Below are 21,886 nucleotides of genomic sequence, written 5' to 3' on the forward strand. Positions count from 1 at the left end.
GTTAAACACCGACAGGCTGCACCTGCAAAAGAGACAGAAAGCACAAGGTTAGCAATTGCATAAACTGTAAACGCTGGGCAGCGTCACTCTCAAACTTTGCGCATCATCCAGGAATCCAAGTTACCTATGGTAGGTTTTCCGGATTGGACTCTCTTCCATCACCAAATACTCATGGGGCCATCTTCATACCTGGAGGGAGAGGAAAGGATAATATAACGTTACGGACAATAATCATTGGGGAAATCATCACCATGAATACGGACAATAATCATTGTTATAAAACATCTACCTCAAAGGCGGTATTGGTCGCAGCCGGTCTGGGCCACCACGCAAAGTACCAGTGACGCAACTAGGTCCATCCACTGCGCCCCTGCTGAGAGAAAGCAGGACGGAGAGCTCATCCTTACACTAAAACATGTGAGCTTGCATGGGCAAACTCTTGCTCACTTCATTCTGGCACGAAAGGGTCAAGGGGAATCACGACACCACCACGCCATTCTCACTGTCTCTCATCTTCTCTCAGGGGCAGTACTAGCATCAGAGCCTTCGATTTCGCAGCAACTGGGGGTGAGAGTCGATTCAAGGGAGCCAAGTCTTAGGAGGGCTCCAACCGTGCCCCTACGTCCCCACAGAGACCAGGTGAGCGTAACAGTAAGTATGTATGAGTTTAAGCTTGATATTTTGGATTGGTTGGCGGCTTTTGAATATAACCATGGCATTCAAGACATCACAGGAAATCAGCTGATTCCTTGGCTTTTTTCTAGGCTACCCCCTGTTGCAACTGATGTGTCATGGAGTTGGGGGATATAGACAGAAAGGAGTATGGAAGTGTGAAACTAGCTTTGATAGCTAGATTTGGGAAGACCCCTTCCCAGTATCTTAAGAGGTTTAGAACCCTCAAAAAGCATGATGGTACCCCTTGGGCTACCTGGGTGACTGAATGTTTGAAAAACTTAGATGGATGGGTTAAGGGTTACAGAGTTAACACTTATGAAGATATGAGAAATCTGTTTATGTTGGAATCTATATATGATGCCTGCTCTCCCGAGCTGAGACAGCACTTGTCTGACTCTAAGGAAATTGATCCAAAGAAGTTAGCAAGGGCTGCTGACTTGTGGGTTGCCAACAGGGCTACTCACAGGGATTCTGGGGCAACCCAGAAGAAGGATGAGGGGAAGCTGAGCAAGAAAGATAACAAAGAGAATTCCAATACCTCCACTCCAAAGGAGGGCCCAAAACATAACAAGGGTAAGCCACAAGGGACACAGAATCAGGCTAGTGTACCTCCTGGTACCAAACCAGAGGGAGGTCAGAAAAAACCCCCATTCATAAAGACATTTGGAAAATGTTATGCTTGTGGGTCAACTGACCATGTGAAAGGGGATCCCAGCTGTAAGGGTAAATCTTCAGGGATCCACGGTGTCTCCTTAGCCTTATACCCAGAGGATGATGTACCAATGCTAATTGGAAACTTGCACTTAATGGCTGAGGAACCTATGAACGTCTCAGCCAGTGTTTCTTTATTATCCCTGGGTCTGTGGGAACAGCAGAACTTAGATGTTTACAATTCCATTCCAGACAATACTAAAGAGTATTACAAAGACAGTGTTCTTGCAAATGGTCAGGAGACCCCTGCCATCAGAGACACTTCGGACAGCATTACTGTAGTTGATGAATCATTTTCAAGGTGGAGGATGTTGCTAAGGCACCTAAATACCTAATTTAGCTTGCTGGAGGCCCTGTCCAAATGCTTCCACAGTTACCAGCTCTCATCCAGTGCAATGACATGACTGTCAAAATACCTATAAGTGTGCAGAGTGACGTACCTGGGAGAGTCCTGTTGGGGAATGACTTAAAAACTCTTGGAGTTGTGTCAAGCACCCCCAGGCCTCCCAGCAAAAGGAAACAAGAGCAGACTAGGAAGGCCAGAGAGAGTACCTTAAAAGGCTCTCCAGAGGAGATTATATAGAAAACTATAACTCAGTCCCCAGGACTTACTAATTGCAATCTCTAAGAGAAAGGAGGAAAAGGGGAAACCTAAAACCTCCAGAAGAAACCAGTCAGTACTCCTGTGCTACCAACAAGGACATACCCGAGAGGACTGTCCAAAGTCACACCTGTGACTCCTCCACCAGCTGAGGCTCAGTGTGTTGAACAAGCTTGTGTGGTTGATTCAGCTGCTGAAGGATCAGAGCTGGAAGAGGACCTTGCTCCTGTTAGAGATCTGGATCCTGCAGACCATCCTGAGCTGCAGTCTTTATTGGCAGAAGGTGGACCCTGTAGTGCAGACTTCAGCAGAGCTCAAAGAGAGTGTCCTACTCTTGAAGGTCTTCGCCAACAGGCAGCTTCCCAGCTGGATGGGCAAGAGCCAGGGAAGCATAGGTTGTACTGAGTAGATGGCCTCTTCTACAGTGAACCGACTGAGTCTATCCCAGGGGACTACAGAAGACTTGTAGTGCCTCTTGAAAGCAGACTGCAGTTCCTACAGTTAGCCCATGAGATACCTTTGGCTTGTCACTTGAGTTTCAAGAAGACCAAGGAAAGCCTCTCTTTATATTTCTACTGGCCTAAGTTGGGGTCTGATGTAGATAAGTTCTGTAGGAGCTGTCACACTTGCCAAACCTCTGGCAAGAGTGGAGCCAAGAATGTGGCACCATTGGTGCCTCTCCCAGTGGTGGCAGTCCCTTTTGAGAGGGTAGGAATCAACATTGTTGGTCCCTTAGACCCTACAACATCTTCAGGAAACAGGTTTATCCTGGTTGTAGTAGACCATGCTACTAGGTATCCTGAAGCCATACCTATGAGGACTGTTACAGCTCAGGCTGTGGCTAAGGCCCTGCTTGGTATTTTTACCAGGGTAGGTTTTCCTAAGGAAGTTATATCTGATAGGGGATCCAGTTTTATGTCCCACTACATGCAGGCCATGTGGAAAAACTGTGGAGTAACTTACACGTTCTCAACTGCCTACCATCCTCAGACAAATGGATTGGTAGAGAGGTTTAATCGTACAATGAAGAGCATGATAGGTGCTTTAGAGGAACCCCTTAGGAGAAAGTGGGACCTTCTACTGCCATGCCTTCTATTTGTTTATAGAGGGGTCCCTCAGGAGGGAGTTGGATTTAGTCCCTTTGAACTTCTCTATGGCCATCCAGTTAGAGGCCCCTTTGGCACTGATTAAGGAGGGGTTGGAGAGTGCTCCTTCCCCCAAGCCAGTGATAGTCAATGACTATGTGATAGGTCTCCAGAGGAGAATGTCACACATGATGGCAGAAGCATCAGATAAGGTCAGGCCCTGTTAAAATAAATATTAAAATAATAATAATAAAAAAAGTATTCCAAAAGCACATGAGTAATTTGTTGGCATGACCAGAAGGCCAACATGGTTGAATTTACTCAAGACCAGCTAGTTCTAGTAATGGTACCTATAAGGCAGAGGGCCTTACATGACAAATAGATAGGACCCTTCAAGGTTGTGGGAAAACTTGGAGAGGTCAACTTTCTGGTGGATTCTCCTTATTCCCCCCCAATTCCTCCCCTGCTGTCCTTATTCACCACCTCCTTCTCAGTCTTTACTTTAATTTTCTCACCCTTCTCATAGCCACTTCTCTCCAGCCTGCACCTTCCCCCCCACTCCTCAGTCTTCCAGCAACTCCAGCATTCTGTCTCCTTCCCCAATCACTGACACCCATCTTTCCCATCTACTGACTTATATAGGGACTTGGCCACATCCTTGGGGACATACCCTCTTTAATTGTAGTGCAACTCTGATTTGTTGTCTTTTTCAGGCTTGCAGGCTCTCTACTACTTGCTTCTCACTACCTCTAAGTGCACATAGTGGCCCAAGCTTTTACAAAAGCTGGCCAGTTCAGCTGTTGTGTGGACCTGCATTGTTTCTGCAGAGCTCTCTGGTTATGCTCTGTACCAGTAAATTCTCTGTGGAGGAACAAAATGAGCGCCTCTTGATGCATATTCTCTCTTGCTGCAATTGCAGTGCTGGAAGCGGGTTGGTTGACATATAGCCAGCCCTCCTTCCATTTTAGTGTTCTCACATACATATTGGTTATATAAGTTGAAAATGCTAAGCCTTCCTCTTTTAGCATCTTTGTCAGTGCAGCCTCGGTGTTAGACACTCCCCTACCCTGATATCTCGTAGGAGGTGGAGGGTCCTTAACAACTCCAAACACAGAATCCTAGGGCAACAGGACACACAGTGGGTCTCTCCGGTTCTAGTGTTCTTATATACATATTTGTTATATAACTTGAAAAAGGCTAAACCTTTTCCTTTTGGCATTTCTGCTAGTGCAGCTTCGGTGTTAGATAATCCCCTGCCTGTATATCACATGGGAAGTGGAGGGTCCTTAACAACTCCAAAGGGGAGACTCTCAGGGCAACAGGACCACAGGTTCTCAGGTGGATGGGTGAGCCTAGTGTTTGTCTGGGGTCTGCCTCAACGGCTTTGCTGTAACTGGTGCCTGTCATGATGCCTACCTCCAAGGAGCCAGGTCCGACCCAGCAACCCCAGAGGCAGGCATCATTTCCCCCAGGGAAGTGCCAGCGGGCCCAAGCTGGGGCCCTTTGGACACAGTCCTGGCGCCTTAGGCGCCAGGCTCATGTTGGACCCCTGTCCTGGCGCCTTAGGCGCCAGGCTCATAAAGCTAGACATGTGTTCAAGTGTTTTAATGTGCACTTACCTGATGCAGACCATGCTGCTACATCCAGGCCCTCTTGAGGCCTGAATGGAACTACTTTACCTGTGGGACTACTTTCCCTGGGTGTGGTCGGGGAAGGATACATACCTGATAGGTGGAAGGATACATACCTGGAACTTCGTCTAAAGCTATTTAAACCACACCCGATCAGCAACTCACGCTTCGCGTTGTTCTGCTCCTCGCAGCTGGACGCTCACCGTGTCAGCTCCTGCTTCTGGACTTCAGCCACGCCTGTCAGCATCCTGGGTCACCTGCTAAGAGAGAATTGGAGAGAAAGAAGACCTTACCTGCTAAAGCAGCATCACGGAGACATCACACCGACAATCCTGAAAGGGAAGACATCATTTTAAAAGCATTTCGCTTCGATCGCTGCAGCGCTGAATTTCACTCACCTTTCGTGGGCACCTCCATCTTCAGCAGCGATCATCCAGATCCGCAGCCACTTCCCAGAGCCTAGAGAGAAAAAGACAAGAACACAAGGTGAGAGAAGGAAGGGAATAGGAAAAGCTCAGTTTCCTTCTAAGACTTACCTGTTGGGCAATTCCCATTTCATTTCGGGTCCTGCCGCTTCCTGGCATTCCGGACCCCGGCCCCTATGGGGAAAAAAGACAAAGACATTGAATGAGCGAATGCAAAGACATTACCCGAACGCTCATCCAGAACTTACCTGTCATTTACTGGAACTGCACGTTTCACTTCGGGTCGGCGCCATATCTCCGGCATTCCGAACCCCGGCCCCTAAGAGGAAAAAGACATAAGCGTTAGCGCTTGCTGCAATAAGACAATGAACATTATTATTAAGCTTGAACTTTTGAACTTGCTACAGAACTCTTACAGCACCTTACCTGAATAGTCAAGCTTATTTGAACTCCCATCAAACCTCAATCCAGTGAAGTAACTGGGTTTCAACGCGCCCCTGCATCAGAAGCAGGATGGAGAGCTCATCCTTCCTGACCCTAAGGTGAGACTTCACGGGGAATCGAGGAAGGGTATCGTGGAGGGTTGGAAGGGAGTGGGAGGCTTGAGCATTATTCCGTCAGTAGGTAATACTCCCTTTTCACGCACAGGGGAATATTCCTGCGAGCCAGTGAGTCCATCTTCAGAGTCCTGCGCTTCACCATTGAAGAAGCATCAGCACTCGAAGCCAGACCTGCGCCTCCGTGGGAATCAGGTGAGCGTGACAGAACGCGAAGCCTACCCACAATTTCCCACCCGGGCGCTATAGAGACTTCCGAGACAGATCAGCTGGCCCAGCTTTTGGGGGAATTACGGGCAGAAGTGCACTCAGCCCGCCAGGAGACTAACGCTCTCAAAAGAGAACTGATCCTATCCAAGGAAAGAACAGATGACCTGGCCAAAAGGTTATTGCAGGCCCAGGCAGGGCACACTCCTTTACCTAATTCCGGAGGTACTTCCACATCAATGGGTTTGAATAACCCGGTACAAATCAATCTACCTGAACACATGCCTTTGGCCCCGCCAGAACGTTTTGCGGGGGATCCCAAGAAATATGCCGTCTTTATGAACCAATGTCGTTTACACTTTCTATGCAGACCCGGGGCCTTCCCTAACGATCAGACCAAGGTAGCCTTTATACTATCTTACCTCAGTGGCAGTGCTGCCGATTGGTCTATTCCATTGGTAAATCAGGATGATCCCATTCTCCAGAATTTTCAGGGTTTCCAGGCCAGCATGGAAAGATTGTTTGCTCGACACTCTCAAGGACAAACCCTTGATAAACAACTGCTATCCTTACGACAAGGTAATCAGGATCTCCTGTCCTACGTTGCCACCTTTAATAGACTGGTTGTGGAAACTGGATGGCCAGAAAACAAAAGGATCACATTGTTTCATCGAGGCCTGCGCGGAGAGCTTAAGGATGTTCTAGCTCAGATAGTAGATCCACCCCAGGTCTGCGCAGACTACATAGACTTGGTGGTTCAACTTGATCACAGACTTCAAAACAGAAAAGCAGATCGGTTCAAGTACGAAACCCGAGTACCGATCAAAACCCACGCTAACTCCAAGAGTACCGACGTATCCGAACCTATGCAAATCGGCGGTGTTAAAGGACCCTTAACACAGAAGGAACGAGAGAGAAGGCGGCAAAAGCAACTTTGCCTGTATTGCGGGACTTCCGGTCACTTTCTTCGAAATTGTCCGGTTAAACCACCTAAGAAGGTGGTTGGAGCCACTGATAACGATTTATTGACACCTGATTCGGGAAACGACCTAGCCCGACAAGCGTAGGGGTCCGCTTGCCGAGCTTGAAAACAAACTCTTTGACCTCGCATTTTGTCATGCCAATGGTGCTCGTGGACCCAAAACAGCCTCAGCTGTTGCATGCTATAAAAGCATACATCGACAGTGGAGCTATTGGAAATTACATAGACCGTGAATTGGTTTCCAGGATTAAGCTCCCTCTCCGCCCGAAAGTAACCCAAGATGTCATTACTACAGTAGATGGAACCGAAATAGCCTCAGGGCCTGTAACGCATTCCACTGTTGAAATGACACTGGTGGGTCAGGATGGACATCGGGAAGCAATCGTGTTTGATGTGATCAAGGCCCCACAATTTCAAGTAATTCTTGGAATTCCTTGGTTAGAAACACATAATCCCAGAATTGACTGGCAAGCAAAGAAGATAAGTTTTCCTGATTGTGAACCAACTTGTTACCCAAGAAATCCAGTTATGGGTCTAGCCTCAGCAACTTCCACCCCTGTACAGCTACCGTCAGAATACCAAGAATTCCAAGACGTTTTTCAGAAGGAACAGGCTAACACGTTACCTCCCCATCGGTCTTATGATTGCCAAATCGATCTGGTACCCAATGCTCAACTACCTTGTAGTAGGATTTATGCTCTTACGGAACCTGAGAACCTACATTTGCGTCAGTATTTAGATCAGTAGCTAGCCAATGGTTTTATTCGCCCATCCAAGTCTCCTGTCTCCTCAGCTCTGTTCTTCGTGCCGAAAAAAGAGGGCGACCTTAGAACATGTATAGACTATCGCGCCCTAAATCAAATAACGATTAAGAATCGTTACCCTCTGCCCCTGATCCCTGAGCTTATCGACCAGGTGAAAGACGCTTGTGTGTACACCAAGTTGGATCTCCGAGGAGCTTATCACCTGGTGCGTATAAAAGAAGGCGACGAATGGAAGACTGCATTCCGCACCAAATTTGGGCTCTTCGAATATCAGGTGATGCCCTTCGGTTTGTGCAATGCACCTGCCGCCTTTCAGTACTTTATGAATGATGTTCTTCGGGAACTTATCGACGTCTGTGTCATTGTTTATATTGACGACATCCTGGTGTACTCTTCTTCAGAATCCGATCACAGAAAACATGTTAGGATAGTTCTTGAGAAATTGCGCCAGCACAGACTATTTGCAAAGCTCGAAAAATGCGTTTTTCATACCACAGAAGTGGAGTTTCTCGGATTCATCCTGACACCTCAAGGAGTCCGAATGGACTCGCGAAAGGTGGACGCCATCCTCAAATGGCCATCTCCTAGCTCGGTGAAGGGAGTTCAGAGCATGCTCGGCTTCGCCAATTTCTATGGAAGATTCATCCCGGAATTTTCCCGAACAGTCCAACCCATCACAGCTCTCATAAAGAAAAACACACGCTTTGAATGGACTCTTGAGGCCGAACAAGCCTTTCAGGACCTGAAAACCAAATTCACCTCTGCACCTGTATTGAAGCACCCGCACCCAGATCTCCCTTACATTGTGGAAACCGACACATCCAGTTCAGCCATGGGAGCTGTCCTGTCGCAAAGAGACCCAGAAACTAACCAACTACACCCTGTGGCCTTTTGGTCCAGGAAATTTTCTCCTCCTGAAATCAACTACGCAATTACCGACAAAGAGTTACTGGCTATTAAATCTGCTTTCAAGGCTTGGCGTCATTACCTTCTCGGGGCAAGACACACCATCACCGTAATTACGGACCACAGAAATTTACAGTATTTAAAGACGGCCAAAGCTCAATCTTCACGGCAACTCCGATGGGCTCTATTCTTTGCTGAATTTGATTTTGTAATTACCTATCGCCCTGGCTGCAAGAATGGTAAAGCGGACGCCTTATCCCGGATTGGCATGGAAGAACCCAATTCGAGTTTAGAACCTGTGCCAATCATACCTGAACAAAGAATCTTAGGCCTAACTTCATTGCAAACTATTGAGGGCATCCAAACGCAAGTAAAACAACTTCTAGACTCTTCAGCCTTACTGCAATGGAGTCAAAAGGGTCCTCATTACACCGTTAAGGATGACTTACCCTACTTCCAGGAGCGGTTGTTTCTGCCTAGTAAAGAATTGCAAGAACTTGTTATTGCCCATCATCATTAATCATTAATGGAAGGACACTCTGGTATCGCTAAAACGGAGGAAAAAATCAAACGCCACTTCTGGTGGCCTTCTTGGAGAAAAGACAAAGTCTTTTGTATTGTCTTGCGGAATTTGCGCCCAAAACAAGGGTCAAAAGAAAAGGCCAGCCGGCCTACTTCAACCCTTGGACATTCCACCGGCACCATGGCACACCTTGTCAATGGACTTTATAACTGACCTGCCTCCTTGTGCTGGTTACAACACTATCCTTGTAATTGTGGATCTATTCTCCAAAATGGCCCACTTTATCCCTTTAAAAGGTTTGCCTACAGCTTCCACCTTGGCCAAGGAATTTCTGGAGAATATAGTTCGCATACATGGTTTCCCTTCCATATTAGTCTCGGATCGTGGAAGTCAATTTATCTCCCATTTTTGGAAGAAGTGTTGCCAACTAGCACAAATAGATGTGCGGCTATCCACCAGCCACCACCCCCAGACCGACGGACAAACCGAGAGAACCAATCAGACTCTCGAGCAATATCTTCGGTGCATGTTACACCAATCCGAGTTAAATTGGAAAGACATCCTTTGGATCGCAGAATATGCATACAACAATTCAGTGCATTCTGGAACCGGACAAACTCCTTTTTATACTTTGTATGGTCACCATCCTCGGACCTCTGATCTAGAACCACCTCTGACCCTGGAAATGCCTGCAGTAAATCATCTGCATTCCACAATAACCCAAGCCTTCAAAGAAGCTGCAATTCATTTACAGCAAGCCAAGAAAAAGTATAAAGAAAACGCTGATTTGCACCGAAGTAAAACTCTGCCTTACCAAGTAGGAGATGAGGTATGGCTAGCAACGAAACATTTACCCCTCAAGGGCCCGCGAACCTTCAATCCCAGATTCATAGGGCCTTATCCCATCAAGGCTATAATCAATCCCGTGCCCTTTAAACTGGATTTACCATCTAACATGCGTATTCATCCAGTTTTTCATGCATCACTTTTGAAGCCAGTACAACCAGGGACCAGACTGTCCAAGCCTCCAGACCCAGTTCAAATTGAAGGGGAATTAGAATTCAAAGTTAAAGACATTTTAGACTCCAAGGTGTTAAAGTCCAAACTCTTCTATCTTGTTGACTGGAAGGGATATGGACCTCAGGAGAGATCGTGGGAGCCTAGTAACCATGTTCACGCACCTCGATTAATACAAAGGTTCCACCGGAGATATCTGAACAAGCCAAAACCCCCGGAGGGAACAACCTTGGGAGGGGCCTTGAGGGGGGGTACTGTCATGATGCCTACCTCCAAGGAGCCAGGTCCGACCCAGCATCCCCAGAGACAGGCATCATTTCCCCCAGGGAAGTGCCAGCGGGCCCAAGCTGGGGCCCTTTGGACACAGTCCTGGCGCCTTAGGCGCCAGGCTCATGTTGGACCCCTGTCCTGGCGCCTTAGGCGCCAGGCTCATAAAGCTAGACATGTGTTCAAGTGTTTTAATGTGCACTTACCTGATGCAGACCATGCTGCTACATCCAGGCCCTCTTGAGGCCTGAATGGAACTACTTTAACTGTGGGACTACTTTCCCTGGGTGTGGCCGGGGAAGGATACATACCTGATCGGTGGAAGGATACATACCTGGAACTTCTTCCAAAGCTATTTAAACCACACCCGATCAGCAACTCACGCTTCGCGTTGTTCTGCTCCTCGCAGCTGGACGCTCACTGTGTCAGCTCCTGCTTCTGGACTTCAGCCACGCCTGTCAGCATCCTGGGTCACCTGCTAAGAGAGAATTGGAGAGAAAGAAGACCTTACCTGCTAAAGCAGCATCACGGAGACATCACACTGACAATCCTGAAAGGGAAGACATCATTTTAAAAGCATTTCGCTTCGATCGCTGCGGCTCTGCATTTCACTCACCTTTCCTGGGCACCTCCATCTTCAGCAGCGATCATCCAGATCCGCAGCCACTTCCCAGAGCCTAGAGAGAAAAAGACAAGAACACAAGGTGAGAGAAGGAAGGGAATAGGAAAAGCTTAGTTTCCTTCTAAGACTTACCTTTTGGGTAATTCCCATTTCATTTCGGGTCCTGCCGCTTCCTGGCATTCCGGACCCCGGCCCCTATGCGGAAAAATGACAAAGACATTGATTGAGCGAATGCAAAGACATTACCCGAACGCTCATCCAGAACTTACCTGTCATTTACTGGAACTACACGTTTCACTTCGGGTCGGCGCCATATCTCCGGCATTCCGAACCCCGGCCCCTAAGGGGAAAAAGACATAAGCGTTAGCGCTTGCTGCAATAAGACAATGAACATTATTATTAAGCTTGAACTTTTGAACTTGCTACAGAACTCTTACAGCGCCTTACCTGAATAGTCAAGCTTATTTGAACTCCCATCAAACCTCAATCCAGTGAAGTAACTGGGTTTCAACGCGCCCCTGCATCAGAAGCAGGATGGAGAGCTCATCCTTCCTGACCCTAAGGTGACACTTCACAGGGAATCGAGGAAGGGTATCGTGGAGGGTTGGAAGGGAGTGGGAGGCTTGAGCATTATTCCGTCAGTAGGTAATACTCCCTTTTCACGCACAGGGGAATATTCCTGCGAGCCAGTGAGTCCATCTTCAGAGTCCTGCGCTTCACCATTGAAGAAGCATCAGCACTAGAAGCCAGACCTGCGCCTCCGTGGGAATCAGGTGAGCGTGACAGTGCCCCAATCAGACTAGACCCTGCCAAATAACAGGGCAAAGGGGGCTGGGTCAGGGGATCCTCCCTAGAGCTCCCTGGGGTCCAACATCACAGAGCTGTTAGTAGCAAACAACCTCCATGGCCATCCCACTCTCTACCCCAAAAGCCAGGCAGGGATATTTGTCACATGTCTCAAATAAATGTTAGATATGCCAAATAAAAGGTGTGTCCCAGCATGCATGCTGCATGAAAGGGGTCGAAGCCTGGAGGGGAATGGGTACTCAGTTGCACCTCATTTCCTCTTTCAAGGAAGGATGTGAATCATTTCATTGCCACTAAAGATTTATTCATGCCACTTCTGCGAGTCTGGAAAGTAAAATCTAGTAAACCACCACATCAAAATCTAGTAACCCACCACATCCGAGGTGGCGCTTCCGTCCAAGAGAACAACCACGGCAGCCTCACCCTGGAAACAAGTACGATTTATGATCTTTGTTGTGACCATAATGCTGAGAGGTCTAGATCCAGATTACTTGTGTACATCAAGGTGTGTTTGGATTTTAATCTCTAATACTTTTTCTGTGATGTTTTTTGGTATGTCAAGCTCTACATTTTCTTTGCATTTACCAAATGAATATCTTGTGTCTCAATTGTTTCTTCACAGGAAATCCTTTTGACCCACATTTTCTTATAAATAATGCAGTGAGCAATGTTATCTGCTCCATCGTTTTTGGAGATCGCTTTGAGTACACTGATAAGAAATTTCAGAGGATGCTGCATCTCTTTGAAGAAGCTTTGAAGAGTGGGAGTGGATTCCTCCCTCAGGTAAGCTTAACACATGAGCACTATCACATACTAACGGAGCATGGTCCTGTGTGTGCAGAGAGAAAGATCTTCCCCCATGCAAACTGTTCAATGTGTCTTGTACAGGAGGCCGGTGAGGTAAGACGTTGTGGGCAACATAAGGCCGCTTTGTATCTATGCTTGCACCTATCTCTCCCTGATATAAAAACCAAACTAAAGGAATTTATGGACAGGGGATAGGATAAGGACATTTAATATGGAACTATTTTGCCATATAAAAAAGGTACTTGACATAAGAAGGGAAGTATCTTGCCAAAAGATTGCTGTACCGTACGTATGTTTGCAGTACTCTGGTAAATGTTCTGTTTACATATCAGTAAAATAAGCAAATCAATCACTGAACACCTCATATGATAACAGGAATTACACAGAACATGTGGTTTGAGTTTAGACAAACTCATACATTTCATTTTAACTGCAAGTCAAAGATGGACTGGCAAAGCTGATAGAAGCAGCAAGAATCGGTATATCAGCACCCACATAACACTTTTGAGAAAAGCATATAGAACTTTATTATTCACCGCAACTAGTAGAAAGAACAGGGTCAGTATACTAGCACCTGCAAGTCATTTAAAAGTGAGAAAGGCGCACAGAGCTTAGTAGAAGTAGCGTTTAGAAAGGCAGTGACTGTATGGTAAGGGTATCAAATAATAGTTACATTTCTATACTTCGTATGTAATTATTGTGCAGGTCTTTCCTGTGTAGTAAATACATCTAATCTCCTTCTCAACCCGCCTCTTCGAAGGGGGAGCATCCCTTTTGGCAATGTTGGGATGGAAATGAGCCTATCCCACCACTCTAGGCTCTTTCAGGTAAGGCAAACACCATATGTGGTGAGATAATGTATAAGGGGGGAGTAATGCGCAATATTAACCAACATTTAGATGCGCTGTACCGCCTACAGTGAATGAGCGGCACTAGAAAACGCGTAGCACATGACTCCATTTTGTATTAGGCCCACAACAGTAGGAGCTTGTATAAATGCGCTGTTCGTGAACCCAGCTCACTAGGCCCAATCTCAGTAGAACGGAATGGACCCACAGAGCCCCCATCCCACAGAAGTTCACTTCCCCCTCGGCACTCCATTGTTGCGAATATTTTGTATCTTCCGAAGGAATGCGCCCTGCAAGAGCATGAGACAACACCAGCCTCTGCACTACGCCTATTCATCCCCACTAAACTGCCAGTAGGCCTCTAACCCCCGCCCAGCCAGTCCGGAGCCAGCACCACACTGGCCCATCAACCATACCTTTGCCATCCCCGATATGCAGATGACCCCCATGTTCCAACACAAATCAAGGGTCCGCAGAAGATCTAAGCATGCGCGGCTGTATTTCCTCAAGCATGAAAACACATCTCTTGTAACACGAGGTTAAAGATGAAAACCCCAGCTGAGACTGTGAGTGCGGGAACTGCTGTATCAACGAAACCCTGAATGTGTGGGTCAGTGTAACTGTATTTTATCCTCCCTTCCCCAGGCACCATTTCCCGTGCCGCCCAGGTGACTGCCACAATGGTATAGTAACCAGGCTTAGCATGTTTAGTTTAGAATGAAACAATGTAGTAATGTGTGCCCGGACCTTCACTTCTAGGATGAGCCCAGCTGACCCACGTGGATCCTGATCGACGGGAAAAAAACAACCAATTACAGCCTGGCATCCGCTATGGAGCAGGCCCATGTGTAGGGTGCCTCCAATCAGCGGCACCAATTGGTACTGTAAGTAATGACGTTTTTCTGGTTTTTAAGCCCTTGTTTGTAGCAGGACGAGTCAGAGCGCTCTTGAGCATCAGAGTCCTTTGCTGATATTTGTATTGTGTACTATTAAACCTTGTTATCCTTGCAATGCTGTCTCCTGGCATATTTCCCTAGTGGGTTGTCTTTATTCTGGAGTGTGCATAAAAAGGGACTTGCCTTCATTTGGTGAACCTTAAAACCGGGATTCCATTATCCCCGTACTTGCGTAGGTATCCAGGTGGCCTCTCCGGAAGGGCCGTGCCCACCTACAGTGACCTTCCCCAAAACGCATATGCTGAGTGGGCCTTGCAGGTGCCGTCTTTGCAAAATTCCTGACTGTTTGTTTAAGCGGGGTACAGCCCCCAGGAGAGGCCCAGGCCTGTTGTGGATCCCCTGCGAACTGAGGCTTTCGGAAGAACGTAAACACATGAGTATAGCCTGCAATTGAAATGTTTCATAGCGCGACCAGGCAAAAAGGGAGGGGAACAAGGGGAAACAAAAAATAAAACCGCAATCTTACTAGGCCCAGTGACATTTAAGAAAGTGCAAGTGCATGGAAAAGGGAAAAGGGGGAAAGTACATGGAAGGAGTGCGGGGAGTGGAAAGTGTGGAGCAGAGGAGAGAAAAACAGAATAAATATTAAATAAAATAAATAAATTAAATAAAACCATCGTAGTGCAGCCAGCAAGTGGCAGGTGAAAGTTGGTCAGATAAGGTATATCTGATAAGTGCAGAAGAAAATTGGGAGGGTGACTGTATCGGAACAGATACAGAACCCTAGTGCAGAGGGTGGCCTGGAGGCAGTGCAGGAGGGTGGCAGGGTGAGCAGGTACCTGGATCCGAATGAGAGGGTGACCAGGTTCACGATGCCAAGGAAAGAAACAGATCAATGGATGAGAAGGGGGGCAAAGTCAGAGGCAAAGAGGAAGGTCTTGAGATGTTTCCGGAACCGGAGATGGTTTTCCTCAAGTTTCAAGGTGGCCTGGAGGCTGTTCCAAAGGGAGGCACCAGCAGAAGACAGAGATCTACCCCCAACTTGTTTCTTTGAAAAACGAGTAACCCTGAGGGAGCGAAGGGCTCGAGAGGATAGGTATTTACGGAGGGATAGTTGAAGGTATTTTGGACGCAGGCCCCAGAATGCCTTGTGGACAATGTAGGGGGTTTTAAATGTAATCCTTGCATCCAGTGGGAGCCAATGAAGGGATTTCAGGGCTGGAGAGATACGATCCCAGGGCTTGAGGCCAAGGAAAAGTCTTGCAGTCCTGTTCTGAATTAGTTGTAAAGGGCAGAGAGTGGAGGCAGGTAGATTTAGAAAGAGGCTGTTACAATATTCCAGTCTGGAGAGAACCAGAGCTTGGGAGACAGTGAGCTTTTGAGGGAAGGAGAGGAAAGGCAGAATACATCTAAGGAGGTGCAATAAAAAGTTTGACTTTTTGGAGACGTTGATGTGTGCGGAGAAGGAAAGTGTAGATTCAAAGATAACCCTGAGTTTCTTGGCCGCGCAGCTGTGGGTAGGAGGAGGGCCAAGGGAGGCTGGCCAGAGAGTTAGAGGAAAGGATGGAGATATTGGCATTTGCCAGGTAACAAAGGGATAATAAAGTAGGGTTGGGAGTGAAGAGCAGTGTGAAACGGGTGAACACACAGTGAATGAAAATGAGAGTCTATTTTAGTTTGCTGATTGTGGTTGTTTCTATGGCCATTTATTTCCTAAGGAATATTAAGGATAAGCAAAAAGCAATATGGGAGCCTCCCTGAGTAAGTGGAGAGGGTGGCACCACGTTGCACTGTCCCGACCAGTGCGAGAGATAAATACAAAAAGAAATATAGGAGCTCCGTATAATTATAGAGCTCGGGAATAATAGTGGTTGTTATTTTAGCTTGTTATTTTAGTTCATTTTGTTAGTGTATTTTTATGTGTACGGAGGAGGCCATGGAAGGGCGTGTGTGGGGTGTGCGAGCGCATCAGGGCAGCATGTAGGGAGTGAATGAAGAAGCTCTAGTGGGGAACGTGGGAGGGGGAAAAGTGAATTGATGTTTTTTGTGTGTTATGAGATTTTTGACAATACTGACTCGTAATAGAGACACTATTAAGGGGCATACATTTGAGCTGATATTGGACTTGCCTCGGCTTTAATTGTGTTACAGCTCTACAAGCATAGCCCTGACACAAGATACTCACCGGATGCAACTATGCAGATGGACACACCCCTAGACCATATATGTAAAGCCCTGCCTCTGTATTGTCAGAAAATCAGAAAGTATCACAACCAATGGGTGACTGGGACTAAAAGGGAGTGAATGCCCCACTCCTGGCCTCAACGAGGATCAGTTGACAGATGTACCCTGGACCATATGTCCACCTACTTGACCGCAAAGTATAAGGGGTGACAATTACAGAGTAGACAGGAAATATTGGACCTCTGGAGAATGTTCGAAGAAACAGAGGTCCCGACTGAAGGGGGGATGACATCTGAGTGTGACAAGAAGATGAGTACAGAGGAACCAGGGGGAAAAGGGAAGATGAAAAGGGGGATATACCAGCTAGCCACACGCCGGCAGAAGGGTACACCAACCTAACCTATGTGTCAGGGGGTACTATAATGGCTGCCCCAAGTACGGCCCCAGCCCCACCATATGTCGCACCCCCTGAGGTGTCAACCCACACTGGGGTAAGCGCGAGAGACTTAGAGGTGGCTTTAGCCTCAACACGCACAAAATTGGCGAGTTTAAGGGTAGCCTTTGAAGCCACAAGAGTGGCAGAGGTTCCAATGTTGCCTGCAGGAGTGCACTCACAGCCACCCGGGGACGAATGGAAGTCCGGCGACATCCTGTTCAGAATCGACAGTGCACCCATAAGGACAGTACATGTAGAGCACGAAGGGGAGACAGACAGTTTGGGGTATGAGAATGTGGGGTCCCAGGAGGGGACAAGGAGTATTGGAGTGACTTTGATGACATGGAAAAAGATCCAGAGGGAGGGGTCAAGCAAGCACCCCTGACTACGCCGAAAGTAGAGAGTTTATGGGACGGAAGATTAAGGGAAAGGTTTGGCAGGATAGCACTAGCATGGAAAAAGGGAAGTGCAACTAAGAGTAGGAAAGGGAAGTCAAAAATGCAAATGCCACTGATACACAAGGGAGCGGGGCGCCCCCACTATGCACCCTGGGCCCAAATGGATAAAAATGATCTCCTCAAGGCACTCCCACAACTTACAGCAAGGGCGGGGAAATGGATCTACGCATTCGAGAAAAACACAGCAGGGACATCAAGAGCTTGTTAGAGCTTGTTAGTAGCAGCAGTGGGAGATAAGGCAGAGACGATGTGGATTAAAGCTGGGTACCCGGGAGTAACACTAAGTAACGATGTCCATGATGGAGCACCATTTAACAAGATTAGAGCCCAAGTATGGGATGCGCTGTGACGCACGTTCCCAGACACCCCAGACTTACAATCAATAATGCAATGCACAATGGGGGATGAGGAAAACGCTGCACAATATATTCTCAGGGTTCAAGAGATGTGCAGAGCAGAAACAGGCAGTGCCTGGGATCAATCAACGTCCTTGTTTAATTTTATTTTGAAAAGAGGGCTACCCAGGGAAGTGCAGACAGCGCTCGATAAGATAGCTGAGGTGGAAACAAAAGGGTGGCCTGAGATTCAAAGTATTATAGTGCACCATAGTAGGAGGATCAAAGAGCGAGAGAAAGGAACTGTTCAGAGGCGCAAGCAGAGAAAGTAAAACAAATTCAAAATAAACTTATGAAGGTACCAGCAGGATCAGCAGTGCCGTCCCCGGAGCAGACGCAAGAGTAAGGTGTGTCTCCATTGCAACCCAGGCGAGGATGGCAGCAGTGTGGGCTGACAACGGACAAGGACAGTGGGGAGGAAACCAACACTTTTCGGGCCCAGTGGCAAGGAGAGCAGCAGCGAGGACAAGGTGGGTTCTGAGGACAAAGGGGAGGGGGATTTGGAGGACAAAGACCAAGGGGTGGCGAACCAGGACAGCGCTGGTCATGTGGGAGGTTGGGCACTTTGAGAGAATGTCACAGCAGGCTGGGAGGAATTATAACTACAACCAACAGCAGTATGGGTATCTCCACCCAGGTAGCCCCCAATGGCCCGCTCAGGGAATGTCATTGATTCCTTAAGAGATTCACCAAGCCTATACACATTTGCCTCCCCAAATCCCTGCCCCTTAATGCCCACCACACCAGCAGCAAGCCATGCAGCCACACCAGCCTCGTCCCAACCAACAGTCTGCAGAGAATAGACCCCCATTTGCAACTGCACCAAACGGAGCAGCTGCCCCATATCAAGGAGAAACAGTGGTAGGGGTAGTGGTGGTCTCATTCCCCGGGACAGACACATACCCCGACTAAGACAGCCCACAGAGAGCACTTGCGTGTCCCGTCGTGAATATTACCTTGCATCCAGAAGAGGAATCAATGGTGGGGACAGAGATAGGGAATGATCAATTCATCTTCATGGTGGCTTTAGGAGCGGAGGAGTCGTGCATTAGTGAAGGTAACTTCCCACTATCAGGAATGACTGTCGACAGGCAGGGATTCTCTGGGGCTGTTTTAATGGTTCCTTACACAAAAGACATCAAGGTGGGAGGGAAGGTTGTACATGTCCGCCTCCTCTACTCAGAGAGCTCTCCTGTCAACTTGCTCGGTAGGGACCTGCTTAGCAAACTGAACATGGCAATCTTGTTTACAGACAGAGGGACTATCTGCGCCACACCTGGCATGTGCTCCTTACAAGCCCTTACTGCTGCAGCCTTTTCCATTGAAAAAGTTCCACAATTGTCATGGGGTGCCCAGTAACGTTGTACGTCGAGCACTCCCTTTTTGCGATAATGGACCGCTCCAAATCCACACTCACTACACAAAGAGCATCATCATATGAAATAATACTGTCAAGCCCCCATATCCATGTAGTATGTTGCAGAACAGTAAATCTTGCCACGTTTCTCACTCAACCATGCACAGCTGAGGACTTGCAGCAACATGATTGTGCATCATATGAGGAGGTGGACGATGATATCTCCAAAGCCAAATACAGCCCCTAGAAGAGGGAGAAGTGCTCTTCGTTTATAGGTCAGCCTCAGTTGACCAGGAAACATGTTGGGGCAGCAGTGGTGCACCTAGAAGAAGGAGAATACGAAACACTGGTCATGAGAAGACTACCCAGGCATTATTCTGCATAAGTAGCTGAACTGGTAGCACTCATAGAAGCCTTGCAGTCCTCAAAGGGGTGCTATTTTACCATCTATTCAGTCTCTGCCTATGTCACTTCCACAGTACCTGCAGGTCTGCCGCGCTGGAAAAGGAGGGGATTCCGGAGAGCAGATGGTTCACCGGTACAGCACGCAGCGCTACTTAACACATTGATTTCTGCCCTCGCAGAGCCCTCTGTGGTGGCAGTCGTGAAATGCGCAGCACATACACAGAACACAGACGAAATCTCATTGGGGAATTTCGCTGTGAACACAGCAGTGAAAACTGCAGCATATCTCCCAGTACAACCCTCAACAGAATATGTCGTGATAACAGCAATCACCAGACCCGACACAGGCGCACACACGTCCCTTCCTATCGCAGAAATTTCTGAACTGCAGAGTAGGGCACCCTCAGAGGAGCAGGAAATATAGCTCAAACGTGGATGCATGCAATCACCTACAGACCTCTTATGGAGACAGCATAGTACAGGGAAGGTAGTAAGCCTGTGGAATTATTGCATACGGCCTTCGTGCAATTGCATTCCCCATCCCATAGCTCTAAACAGCACATTGCGGCAGACATCCAAGAAGATTGGTTTGTTCCAAACTTACAGGAGCACGCTGCAATGATGGTGGTCCAATGCACAACGTGTCAAGTGTTTAATACAGGGATGACACTGAGAACTCTGAGAGGAACATTGCCTCGCCCTATTGGCCCATTCCGTGAGTTGCACATTTATTATGCCGACATAGGAGAAAGATGCAATGGGGCACGATATTGAATTGTGGTGGTGTGTGCATTTTCAAGGTGGGTTGAGGCCAGCCCATGTGCCCACCCAGATGCCAAATGTGTGGCTAAATTCCTCATCAGGGAGGCATTCCCCTGTTGGGGAGTATGCCATGTCCTGAGGTCAGATAACGGAACTCATTTTTTCAATTAATTGTTTAAGGAAATAACAGCCATGTTTGGAATAAAGCATTGAATGTGCTTAATTTACCACCCACAAGCAAATGGAGTGGTGGAGAGAATCAACGGCCTCCTTAAAAACAGACTAATCAAACTATGCAACACTCTGAAAAATAATTGGGTGTATTGCCTGCCTGTGGCCCTGTTCCACCTATGCACACAACCCAGTAAGGACCACCACCTTTCCCCACATGAAATAGTGACTGGCAGACACCCCTATCACCGGTCAGAAGAGCATCAGATGCTCATAGAGCAGCAACGATTCTGGGAGAAGAATTCAAGCAGTAGCTGTCCCAACTAACACGTGCGATCCGATGCATCGTAAAGCAAATAGCGCCGCCACACACAGAGGAAAGAGAGACTATGACTAGCCCACTGACCGACACCACCCCTGTACAACCATTGTTGCCCGGGGAATGGGTCCATGTCAGAAGCGTCGTGCGGAAATGAAACAACCCCAGGTTCCATGGGCCCTATGAAGTGGTATTTTCCACCCCTCTCGCAGTAAAGGTGAAGGGGCTGAGATATTGAATACACCTCTCCGATGTTCGCAGAGCACCACAGGACAACACACCAGCCGTCCAGACAGAAAAACACAACACTAGATCAAAACAGTAGCTTTATGCTAATCATATTTGTGCATGTGAGAACATTTACAGTCCATGCATTGCTGCTAGAGCACGAGCTACGTAAACTAAAACTCTCTCTCCCTCCATTTTTCTCTCTTCTCCTCGTCTCCCACCCTTCCTGTTGTTTCTCCAAAATCTGCAGTTACAACAATAATGGAGATGGCACCATTGAGAGATTCTTCGAATGTAGATAGAAATAGCATTAGTAATACTAGGGCCTAAAGCTATGACTGTGGCCTACATTTTACAGCAATTTTGTTTACAATACTCATGTTTGCGTTAGGTAGTTATTGGGGGTGTCATTTATCTGGGCTGGCCATCTAATAGAAGAGGGGGAGGGGTCTAAAGGGACCTGGAACAGGAGTGCACCCTTGAATGCTACAGGATTAGTTTTGAATGGAACTGAAATAGCCTCCAATGTTACTGTATTTCTTTCAAATGCAACTGAAGTGCCATCCATTGCCCTTAGTATATCCTTATGTACTCCATGGTGACTAACACCGTCCAGGCACACAATACCTTCCCTGACACAATAATAAGCTCCAGCTCAAACTTGAACACGAATAAAAGTACACCAGTAACAGTATTTGAACTCCCCACCATGACAACCAATGGAACAATGTATAACACCATTTCAAATAGTAGCAGCTCCCAAACCACAATATGCAATAGTATAATGTTTGAATTACTAATGCCAGGTGTAAAACGATCCCCATGTAATACCAACATCAC

General features: G+C 47.4%; 1 protein-coding gene across 1 annotated transcript in view; it reads left to right on the forward strand.

The window, feature by feature from the left end:
- Nucleotides 1-21,886, forward strand: part of LOC138581417 (cytochrome P450 2D17-like) — a 451,371-nt gene that overhangs the window by 187,171 nt on the left and 242,314 nt on the right. Inside the window, exon 4 of the mRNA XM_069652732.1 lies at nucleotides 12,403-12,563. Coding sequence (XP_069508833.1) covers nucleotides 12,403-12,563 — 161 coding nt within the window. The remainder of the gene's footprint in view (nucleotides 1-12,402; nucleotides 12,564-21,886) is intronic.

This window comes from Ambystoma mexicanum, chromosome 3p (genome assembly GCF_040938575.1).
Source record: "Ambystoma mexicanum isolate Mex_15411 chromosome 3p, UKY_AmexF1_1, whole genome shotgun sequence".
Lineage (NCBI taxonomy): Eukaryota > Metazoa > Chordata > Amphibia > Caudata > Ambystomatidae > Ambystoma > Ambystoma mexicanum.